At 41.2% G+C, this 12,408-nt stretch overlaps 1 protein-coding gene across 1 annotated transcript in view; it reads left to right on the top strand.

The window, feature by feature from the left end:
* LOC306974403 (CUB and sushi domain-containing protein 3-like) overlaps window positions 1-12,408 on the top strand; it is a 383,839-nt gene that overhangs the window by 354,367 nt on the left and 17,064 nt on the right. Inside the window, exons 59-63 of the mRNA XM_079571635.1 lie at window positions 3,870-4,052; window positions 4,201-4,377; window positions 7,235-7,414; window positions 8,287-8,460; window positions 9,561-9,734. Coding sequence (XP_079427761.1) covers window positions 3,870-4,052; window positions 4,201-4,377; window positions 7,235-7,414; window positions 8,287-8,460; window positions 9,561-9,734 — 888 coding nt within the window. The remainder of the gene's footprint in view (window positions 1-3,869; window positions 4,053-4,200; window positions 4,378-7,234; window positions 7,415-8,286; window positions 8,461-9,560; window positions 9,735-12,408) is intronic.

Here is a 12,408-nt window from a genome sequence, read left to right as displayed (position 1 = left end):
TGTAAACGAGGAAGTGAATGTCAGCCGTGTTTCCATCAGTGCAGTCACCTCCTCTTGTGACACCCCTCACAGGTGGCGGAGGCGAATGGCACATGTTGCGCCGCCACTTGGAAAGTAATTCGCCAAGAGCCTGCGCCGCCCCGTGCGCCGCCACAAGATCTGGCCCATTGTGTTAAAACTAACTGCAGGCTCACTTAGAAAAAGTGAAAATAAAATATGAAAAAGTGTGTTCCTTTGACTGTCTTTTTCTACTGAATAATTGTTTTGACATGGATATTTTACTTTTTAATGACCAAAATAAAATAAACTGAACCAAAAAAAAAAACTTCACATTGCAGGATTTGGTATTCTTTGGCGCAGCAAAATTACTCCCTTTGGTCTAAACCACCAATACAGTAAGACTCTAATTGGGCATCATGCAAATGTTTTTTATTTAGCATGATAATCTGCTGCTACAACAAAAAATATCTCCCAACAGTCAACAAATGCAAAGCAAAGCACTTATTGTAATTAGCATTCAGACATACATCATGGGATTTCTATTGTTTTGTGTAAACAGAAACAATATAACAAAAAGCAACTCTACAAATACATACAGTTCCAACCCTGCTGTTATTTAACTAATGGGAAATACTAATGTAAACGTAATGTGTGTGGAGTCATGTTGTGAAATTAGATTATCTGGCTATTCCTCATAATATGTGATTTATGGCACAGAGCACTTTAGCTGTAGGCTCTTTAATCATGCATACATTATGAGATCTTCCTTGTATCCTTTAGCTCTCTCGTGCAATAATGTTTATGTTTTATATTATTGCTTTGGTTGTTCTACAAACTGCGTCACACTCTCCTCCCTGTTGGTTTCACTGTATATCTTACCACATATTAAACATGTCACCCCCCCACACACAACCTCTACTTTGTACATGAACAAATAATCTAAGTTGCATGGTTCGCAGTGGGCTGGCTGGGGGTACGATTAGGGTCTCTCCATGCTAAGAGGCTCCCAGCTGTCTCTTATATAACGAAGAGAGTGAAAACACATTTGGGATGAGCAGACTTAGGATTCATTTTGTTATTTACAGCAAATGCCTGAGGGATATGCGAAGGTGAGAAAGGCTAATAGTTTGTGAAACAGTGATTCATGGTTTCTACCTGCCAGCCTTGAAGACATTGCCATTCAGCTAATACCGGAGGTATGAATGCAGAAGTTCATGGCGTCTTTTCAAATCATGATTTGCACATTCTTCAGGTAGCCTATGTATGCTGGAGTAAATTAATGTTACAAAGGCCACAAAAACCGGCTAGTCTAAATCCTTTGAGGTCAGATGTGAACATAGTTGGGGAAAAGCAATGAGTAATTCATCCCTTTGTAGTTTAATTTATTAGTTCATTCGACAGGGACAATGTACAAAATACATTAACTTAACGAAAGGGCGCTTTGTACCAGATTTAGCTAATGCTAATTTCCATCTGCCGTCCCCGGGCAGGTGCACAAATACTGCACGATCCTACTTTTGAGGTGCAAATAATAAGTCTTGATCCACTTTTTTTTATTTACAACAACCAACTAGTTTTACTCTCAAATGCACTGAGCATTGTAGGAAAGTTGCCACAGTAAGCGTAAGCTGTAGCTTGTGTTGGCATTAGGGGCTCAACTTGACAATTTGCCTTTGGCTTGTTTCACAACAACTGTGTATACCATATGCTGTATGTAGTTTCTTCAGTAGCAGGGTTCCAGGTGCCAGGATGAGTGGTGTTTTCAGCTGTATCTCTCGTGAAATGGAGGTGTTTTGCTGCTTATTAGAGGCGCTAAGAGCGCTGCAGCTTCAGAGACAGATGTTTGCAGAAATTCAACAATATCATCAATGTAAATATGGCACTGTACAGGAGCACACTATATTCCATGCCCAATCTCATCATTGCAGCTAATGCCTGATAAAGAACACTGCTATTTACATGGTTCTGTTTTGTTATTTTAAAAGCATGTTTGCCTTGTTTTGTTTGTCTAAATCCTTAGTCCACTGGTGATTAAATAATAATGATTATACATATTCCAAATGTTCTAGTTCCATACTTTCAGTGACCATATAGGCCCCTAAAGAGTTCAGAAATGCCCATGAGGTATCATGTGCTCATATGTGAATGATCAGTGTTGTTCAGTGTTGTGACCAAAAGTAAAACAACAGGAGATTGGTTTTCACAACACTTGTGTCACACACATAAACAGAACACACAAACGTAGGTGCACACACCAACACACTCAGGTGACACGCGGCAGATTGGTTGTTCCCCACTGAGACCGAGGCCTCCTGGTGACTTTGGAGTGGTGAGAGCGAGCAGGCGTGTCACGTTTCCCGAAGGAGTTGTCGAAATCGTTGATGTTGTTACATCTATGTTTACGTGCTGTCAGATTTGTCATGTGTTTATAATTATTCTGTCAAAACCATGAAAACAGTTTATGCATATGCTGGTTTTATGCTTTTCAGGAAACGTGACTTGTATTTATTTATAGCAACAAGTCGGGAGACTGTGTAAATATGCAACATGACAGGTTTTACATGGGATGCACTTCCTGACATAATTTGAAGTTATTTGTGCTCGAGACTGCCAAAAAGAGTAGGTTTGTGAAGATGGATTTTGTCATTTCAGTGTAATAAAATGTTTAGTTTTGAGAATCAGTTATTTCTTGGGAATAGATATTGACCAATGACCATCTAAATTATACAAGTCTTTAATGTATCCATAGTCATACTATTTTGATGTTGGTTCTTGTTGCTTGTTTGTATACTGTGACCAGATCATTTGATTGAGCAAACAGGAAATTGAACCGAATATGCATCCCTATGGGATCGGCAGTTCAGCACATTTTGTTTTTGTTTATAGTTTTACTACTGTTTTTAACAATTTTTAGAAACTCACTACACTCAAACCCTGAGGCGCTACAACAGTTATGTCATTAAGTGCTGTATCTGTGCAGAGTGTAAGCTCAATTTAGCAGCAAGCCCCTAGATGTTTGAGCGTAGTACACGCAGAGACTTTTCAGAATGAGGTTATTTGTCAGAAAGTGTGAAAAAAAAATCACAAAATGCGCTCGAGAGAGTCCCTCTGAGGCTCTTTATCACGTTAGATATTATGTGGTTGTGGCTGCATATTTTATTTATATAATGACTAATGATTGGGTGTAATGCGTGTGTTTACTTCAAGAATTAATAGCTTGCTTTGGTGTATTTTTGCTGCATAGAAAAATGGCGATGTTCTACTATCTATGTTTTGTGTATTGGGCGACAGAGTGTGCTCCCAGAAGTGTGCTCTGTGTCTGTCAAGAAGAATCTGCTGACCAGGCGCCCCTACAAGGGCGAAGCCAGACGCACTGCTAGCCACTTATAGCCCAGTGCACATCACTGCACACAAACACATCCCCAGTCACCAACATACAGTACATGCGCTTTCAAGGAACAGTCTTTCTTGTACTAAAAATGCATTTGAATTGAAGATAGCTGGCATCTCAATGTACCGGACACATCCTATTATGCTCTCACTCAATATTTAGCTTCTCAATTGTCACTACATGTTTTGTTTTGTGCAGTGATCTGAAAATTAATTCAGCAGTTTGTGACTTGGTGGCAGGATTATTCATAGAAACTATTGCTGTGAAAGCAAAAGCAAAAAGATAGTAGTTACTGCAATGCTAATCATGGTAGTACACAACATAGCCATAGTTACGTCCTCTTAATATTATTATGAAGATGCAGCATTTTTGCTCGTGTCGATTTTGAGTACCGTACTTAATTTACTTACCAATAATGTCTACATTGTACTGTGCATTCTTAGTCTCTTTGTCTTCTTAACCAATTTTACTTCTACAGGCGACACAGCTGGCTCCTGCGGTGATCCCGGTATCCCCTCTCACGGCTCCCGAGAACAAACAGATTTCCGTATCCGCTCCAAGGTTTTCTTCAGCTGCAGTGAGGGCTACGAGCTGATCGGGTCGGTGGAGAGGATGTGCTTCCCAAACGGCACATGGTCGGGAACGCAGCCCTTCTGCAAACGTATGCCGACACACTTTTGTTTTTCACATAATCAACCTTAACTTGACGCCTTGACTGGCCTAGTTGTAGATTTACAGAGTGCTTTGAACCAAGCGCAGTGAGGAGAATGCACTCATTGAGATGCATAACACAGTTTCCCTCTCTCCAGCTGTCCAGTGCGGTAACCCTGGCACTCCCAGTAATGGCCGAGTATATCGCTTGGATGGGACAACATTTTCACATTCTGTCATCTACTCTTGTATGGATGGTTATATACTCACCGGCGCCACCACCAGGCTGTGCCAGGCCAATGGAACGTGGTCAGGACTGCAGCCCAACTGCACCAGTAAGATGACTTTTGAGTTTCATAAAGTACTTAGACAGTGATTGGGGACCACCCAGCAGGATGAGAGTCTTATGCAAACTTTGCCCTCATTTTACGCTCAAATGAGTACAAATTCTGAAAGATTCCGTTCTCAAATTTAAAGCAGCACTAAGTAACGTGTTTACCTTAATAAATCCTTTTCGTAGTCCCTCTGGGGGTAATACAAGTGTTAATGGGATGACTGGGGGTCTTTCATCTCCCCCTGGTGTCTCTGGCCAGAAAACCAAAATTGCAACTTCGATGCCTCCAGGCCAGAGCCACCAATGCACACTAATGGAATCACGAAGGCTAACGGGCAAAGCTAACTGCGGGCTAGTGCCGCTTAAACAGTATTTACAGCCAAGTTTGAGTGAAAAAAATGATCTCCATTGTGTAATTGGATGTACAATATCCCTCTCTGCCTTTGTCTTTTCTGTCAGCGTAGTATTTACTCTCACAGACAATTAATGAGTAAAAAAACGCAACATGCTACAACACCTGCAGTGGCGCTTATGGCCTCTCGGGGCATGATTTACTTAGATCTGCTTTAATATCCTTTACATTATTTCTCCGGGACCATCTCAGTGACTAAATGTGCAAATAGCAATTCTGGACATAAGGAGCCAAAATTGAAAAATTGCATTCAGCACATTCAGTTTAAAGTTGGCACAAAGTGTAAGAACCTGAAAGTATTACCTCGTCAGTGTCCAGTAGAGGCTAAATTTGAACTTGATTATGACCACAGATAACTATTTATAATGCACTATAAAGAACTATTATCTACAACATCTTTAGTTTATCTTTTCTGTAATTGGAGGAGCAGTGAAAACAAATGTTAGGCATTGCAAAAAGAGGCCTATGTATACTATAAAGCCCCAGAAAAAGTAGAATATTTGATATTTTCACTAAAAATGTTTTGTATTGTCAACTTACTTTGGTAAAGACTTGGACACAAAGGTTTTTGTTTCTGTGCCCCCTGAGTGAACTACCTCAATGTTCAATTGAGTGTTGATTGAAGCTGAGACTTGAAAGCGACTGTAAAAAACTGTCTTTGGGCTGTGTGTACTATTGATTATATATAGTAGTCATAGTAAATCCTTTCGGGGTTGTCAAGTATGCTGCCCATAAACATAGCAGAACTCCTGATGTGTGATTATAGGTTTCCTTCCAGCCTTTTGCGACTACTTTATGCCTCGCTTTTAAATTATTCATGACAGAAAAGGCTCTAAGTAATAGAATCAGCCTCAAATCTTCATGCTTTCACCACTGACTTTATAGAGTGACATGAATAACCTTGATCGCTGTTTACTTTAGTTAATTTGCTTTCTGAACTTGGTAGCGGAATCCCATGGAGTAAATAACCGTAAAATAAAACCGGTCCCAAATGAAATGTCACTATGAGTTGTACAAATGTTACTGCATGCCTAACTGATGTCAAAATGTGCCTCACATTTTCTTGAGCACTCAGTTCCCCTTATGGCATGAGCTGCTGTGATTGACGAGATCAAGCTAAATGAGGTTGAACATAAGCTTTGTGAGTCACAACTTTAAAATTTCTACAGATCTGTGATGAAATCTATTCACATGTCTGTGTAATCCAGCCATGTCACAAAACAACCAAGTCTTTCAAAACGTAGGAGACACAAAAGCGCAGTCTTTGTCAAAAAATAATCTTCTTTGAAGAGAAATCTTGGTTTCAGATACAACTCACCACCTTGTGAATGCTGCTTTTGTCAGATCTCAGAAGCTAAGTAAAGTCTGGCCTTGTTTGTACCTGGATGTGAGACTGTTGGAGGACACCAGGTACCGGTGTGTGTGCATAAGTAGCTTACCACCCGCATGTATGGAGTGAATAAAAAAATAATCTCTCTTGAATTGCTTTGGGTTAGTTGTGTCATGTGGAAAGCTCCATACAAAAAAGATTTCCTTCCCATCCCACAACTTGTGGGCAACTTGGGCGGCACGGTGGTGCAACTTTTAGCGCTTTGAACAAGAAGGTCCCGGGTTCGATTCCCACCTGGACGGGGCCTTTCTGTATGGAGTTTGTATGTCTCCCCGTGTCTGCAAGGGCTCCCCTGTGGGGCCATTCCTTATCTCAGTGGGACTTTCCTGGTTAAATAAACAACTTGTCACCATAGTATCCTCAGCTGCTCCCTCCTCAGACCCACAACACCACAAATCAACAACAACTCCGCTTGGGTCAGACTAGTACACTTACCTGGCCACTTTGAAACCCACCCCTAAATGAAATGAAAAAAAAACTGTATTTCAGAAGACATTTGTTTTCGTAAGTTGAATTTTGCCTTGCGATTTTACTTACATTATATAGTTTTAGCGATCTTATTGGAGTTCTATCCACAGTAACACACCATACTTTCCCGTTCAAATAGATAACCTACAAAATATCAAAACGACGTTGACAAAGAGAGAAGAAATGCTGAGAACCTGAGTTTCTTCTATCACAACCTTAATAAAAGTTGATGAAAAAGCCCTGAGTGAAAGGAAACAGCTTTTACCATAGATTACAGAACATCTATTAACCGGCCTGACAGTATCTGGGGTGGCTTTTAAGAGCATTTAAACTGCCTATTAGACTATGAAGGACAGTGCTGTATAAGTACAGTCCAGGGAATCCTAATGCTCCCTCAAAGAGTCCCGGGACAATGGCCTCCATGGCTGTTGTCTCGATCATGACTGAAGCCAGTAAAGCACATAGTGATTATATTCCCTGCCACTTTAGATAATTACTGGGTTCACATGTAGTTTAATTTCATTGTATTGTGGAAGTATGTGGTATATGTGTAAGGCCTTTGTTTCTAAATGTTTCTTTTCTTCGTAGTGATAAACTGCGGTGATCCGGGTGTTCCCGCTAATGGCCTCCGTTATGGAGAGGACTTCACCATTGGACAGAACATCACCTTCCAGTGCCAGCCCGGGTACCGGATGGAGGAGGATGGGTCGCCTGTGAGGACATGCACTCAGAACGGGACGTGGAGCGGAAACATGCCTTTGTGCTCAGGTAGAGAAACTTCACCCTGCTCTCAGAATCACTCACATAAGGACGTTCCAACTAATGTGACTATGTACCAAAATCATCTTCCCTGGTATGAAAAAGTTAAAGTTTCACTTTCACTCACACAGAAAAAAAAAGACAAAGACTTTTTTTTTATTTGATCCCAAGTTTGAATTCATATCCCGAGGCAGCACAATTGAAAGTTACTTGGCAGCAGTGCCAACAGATATAATGCAGAATTTTTAGGTAATTTATTAACTCTCTTCCTTTGTTTTATGATTAAAGAAGCAGAAGAAGTTCACAAACAATATTATTCAAGAACAATGTTAAACCTGTCCCCACATGAACGGAGCACATTTTCTCCAGTTTGGCATTAACTAAAAACTAAAAGAAAGTGCAAAAAGAGCAACAAAAACATGCCGGGAAAGCAAAACTGTAATGCCAAACTGGAGAAAATTTGAGAAAATTAAGCAAAAAAATTAGCACGAAAGCCAAAAAGGTGACAAGAATAAGATGGAAAAAATGACCAAAACACGCCAAAAAAGTTACGAGTTACAAAAAAGTTTTGTAGCTTTCAAATGAGGCGTTACACTGGTCCATTGGCTATAAGCACCAGTCAAGATACACACATAGGTTCTCTGTGCAGTTTATTATCTAAATAAATATTGCTCGAGTGGCAGGCCAAGCATACCTCCAGGAAAAATGGCATAGCAGTAGAAATAATGATGTTAGATAATAGATCACGTTTGTAGCAGTGGGATATTAAAAATTTGAATCCGCGGTAGCTGTAGCAGCATATCTCTTTGCCTTCCAAAACCACAAAACCAGTTCGAGTTTATGCCCTGTGCTTGCATGTGTGTGTTTAATCCCTGTTTTAGCGGTGACCTGTCCGTCCCCCACTGCGATCAGTAATGGCGTCCTCCAGGGCAGTGACTTTGAGTGGGGCAGCAGTGTGAGTTACAGCTGCTCGCCGGGATACGAGCTCTCTTTCCCTGCGGTCCTGACCTGCGTCGCCAACGGGTCCTGGAGCGGCATGCTACCACAGTGTTTACGTAAGCCCCCGACTTTACCCCTGACATGCACTTACACACAAACAGCGTGGACCCATTAGTCTCTACATGGTGCTGCAAAGTCCCAGCCAAGCAGCCAAGGTAATAGTTGGGATAAGAATTACGTACTTTAATGTCCCCACGGGGAAATTTGTCTTGGGCGGATGATGAAGCAGTTGTCGTCCTGGCAGGTGCTCGAGGTGGATGTGGAAAATTTCAAACGCTCTCATTAGTGTAGTAATTGAGAAGGTTTGAGGGCTATTAATGTCATTTGTACTTATATTTTAGCAGGATTACAACATCTAAAGTGATCTGTATTTTTGAAAAGAAATATATCTCACAACTGAGATTTTGCTTAGGAGTGCCGTGTTTTTCCCCCTCATGAATATACTTATGTACTTAAAGCAGAACTAAGTAACTTGTTTACTTTAAGAAATCCTTTTAGTTGTCCCTCTGGGGGTGTTGATGGGATGATTGGGGGGTCTTTTTTCTCCCCCTGGTGTCTCTGTCCAGAAAACCACCCTCGCAACTTCCCTGCCGCCGGGTCAGAGGCGCAATACACACTAATAGAATGACAAGAAGAAGCTAACAGGCTAACAGACAAAGCTAACTGTGGGCTAGCGCCACGCAGTATTTACAGCCAAGTTTGAGTGAAAAAAATTATCTCCACTGTGTCATTGAGTTGTGGCACAATGTACAATATCCCTCTCTCCCTTTGTCTTTTCTGTCAGCGTAGTATTTGCTCTCACGGCCAATTAATGAGTAAAAAAAAGCAACATGCTATGACATGTGCAGTGGCACTTATGGCCTCTAGGAGCATGAGTTACTTAGTTTTGCTTTTACTAATTCATGTTTTCCATTTTTTTCCTTTACTTGGAATCTCTCTAGCATTTTTACAGTACATTTATTATGAGCATGCCAAAAAACATATGAATTTTCCAACAACGTCTCCAACATACTTCAACAGACATCCACCATAGTCCTATTAGTCTTCTGACAGCTCCCAAAGTCCCAGCGGCAAACTCAATCTGCAGCCGACATTGAAAAAGCTCGCCTTTCACACAGTTAGCAATTCAAACTGAAGTGAGAATGTCTGTTTGCAGCAAAGTTTTGTGGCGACCCCGGGACCCTTGTCGGAGGCTTCAGGGAGGGTCGCAGCTTCATCTATCAGTCAGAAGTGTCCTTCACATGTGCCACGCCCCTCATCCTCGTCGGCACAGCAACCAGGCTCTGTGAAAGCGATGGGACGTGGAGCGGGACTCAGCCTCGCTGCATCGGTGAGTGTTACTAAAGCTTCTGTTTACATCGTGACGCGCAAAAGTTCAAAGTTCAAAGTGATGCATATGTGGCTGCTAATCTGTGCCAACAACTTCACCTACAACAATGGTAAATGGTAAATGGTCTCAACTTATATAGCGCTTTTCCACCTACATTAGGCACTCAAAGCGCTTTACAGCAAGGATCCACTCACCCATTCATACTCTCATTCATACACCAATGTACGCAGACACTGGGGGCAATGTGGGTGAAGTGTCTTGCCCAAGGACACAACGACACTGTGCACTTTCAGGAGGTGGGATTCGAACCCCCGACCTTCCGATCATGAGACGACCCTCTCTACCATCTGTGCCACTGTCGCCCCCAATCACAATCACACAGACGAATTGCATGAAGTGTCTTGATCAAGGACAGAGCAACGATATGAACTGTGCAAAGCTGGGAGCAAACCGCCAACCTATCTACTTTATTTGTAGAGCGCTTTTCATACAGAATTGTGGTACAAAGTGCTTTATAGATTAAAAACAATGCCCGCCCTTACAAATGCAAGCAGACTACAACACCCATAGTCATTGTGTTCTCTAAGTGATAAAAAACTATCTCTGTGATATTCTTAATGTGTGGAATGAAAGTCAGCTCAGTCAAAAATCACGCCCAGGTTTTTCACCTGTGAGGATGGATTAGATGGACTAGATGCAAGTTGGTCAATTTTATACTCACTACTGCCACCTCAGGTCTTACGCGTACCTGCAGTTTCTACATTAAGCTCATGCATGACGGCACTTCGGACCCGATTAAAAAACCTTTTGAGTGCAGGATTTCAGAGTCAGTTGTGGTGAACAGGTCTGGTCTCATTCTACACCTTAGGACATGGCTGGAACATCTAGGGGGAGGAAAAACATATTTTTAACATTTTTAAATTCCGTGTAGTCCCTTTGAAAGACAGTGACTGTAGTTACAGGTTCTCTCTCTGAATGAATAAAACCCGTTTTGTCCTGGTAAAAGCTGGGTAAAGGTTTCTGCCATCCAGGATTTGATATCTAAAATGCAGTTAAAAAGTGCATCTATTTTTTGTCACTTGATTAACCTCTTTTAAAACTAAATACTGTGTAATAAACTCTGACGCTACTTACCAAATAAATGAAAAAACCATCGATGGTGCTGTGTCTAAACAAATGTTCCTGCCCAATATGCTTGTCAATTAACTCTAAGTGGATTTGTATGTACCAAGGATTTTAACCTTCACCAAAAATTGATTTAAGATTTTACTGACGACATTTTAATAGTCCCTGATGATGTCCATCAATCATTAATTCCCACATGAGCTGGTCTAGTGTCCTGAGGCGGGACTCCCTCTCTTTAAACAGTGGCAGTGATGGCTTGTTCACATAGTGCTCTGTTTCTTTGACCAAAAGATAAGTATCTGCTAATTTTGTTTTGCTTGTTTTATAAGGACATTGTTCATTTTGCAACATTATTAATCTATTTGTTCCGAGGAAACAATAAAAGCCTTAACCGGCGTCTGATAGAAAGACAATTAAATTTGACGTTACATAATCAGTTTATAAGATACACTTGAGGGATCTGCTGTCTTTGATGCACCATCTTCAGCTTTCACTGTATTTTGCTCACTAAGAAGCAGCGTTTTAGTGCTCAATTAATCAGCATGATTAGGATTAACTAAAACATTTTGCTTTGGAAGTATGGCAATTACTCAAACTTTCAGACCACTCTTTAAAAAACAAACACTCTGAGCTGACTTTAAAAAGTTGCCTTGGCTCTCAGTGTATCTTATGATAATGGAAATCACAGCATGTGACTAGAATTTTCTTTAGAGCTTCTTGACTGCACATATGTCGACTTTTTATACAGCTCGTCAGAAAGTGCCACCCACTCTCATCACGGCCAATAATACACACAGAAGGCAAGGCACGTTTAGTATAATGCCCAAGAAAACAAAGGTAGTGTACTTTGGTGTGGGCTTGGATTAAACTGCCCGCCTCTGGGCCCATTGGCGTACGCTTTGCCAACTGAGTTACTGTCCTGCCCTTGTTTTAGATAAATACAAAAATGATTACTTGTCCATTATGTTCCTTTGTACGGGTCAAGACATATGCAAATAGATTAGAAATAAATTAGAATGGATTTTTAGTATCTACTTTTGTAAGAACATTGGATATGTATGGGAAGCAGCCTGAAATCACCGTGAATTTTTGTCTTCGTGTCAGCTCTGCAACGAAGTCGACTTTTTATCATTATAATATATTTATAGCATTGTGTTCAGTGCATTGACCCTGGTTCCCTTTTATACGCATATAGATCACGTCTGCGTGGATCCATAAGCGTCTATCTATAGATTAAAAGGAGCGAATGAAAGGAGGTCTCCAACCCACACGGTGAACACTCCCAGCGGGCCAGTCCAGCCGCGGCATGTGATGTTTAGAGCACCACTTTACATGTCTGATGCGGAGCAGGTGCTTAGACTTCCAAGACTTGAGCTGAATGGCGATAAACCGCTTCCTTTGTAACATGTGCTGCCTTTTGACTTTTATACCCCTATTGTGGGGCGAAGAGCAGATGCAAGCGACACCTTCTGTGCCACCCCTTAAAGAACGAAACTAAAAATAGACAGATTTAGAAGTAGGTCTTGGCAATGCACAAGAGCGTAGGGTG

This window comes from Gobius niger, assembly GCF_951799975.1.
Source record: "Gobius niger genome assembly, chromosome: 14".
Taxonomy (NCBI): domain Eukaryota; kingdom Metazoa; phylum Chordata; class Actinopteri; order Gobiiformes; family Gobiidae; genus Gobius; species Gobius niger.
The sequence above is the reverse complement of the archived record's forward strand: the minus strand, read 5'-3'. Positions and strand labels throughout refer to the sequence as shown.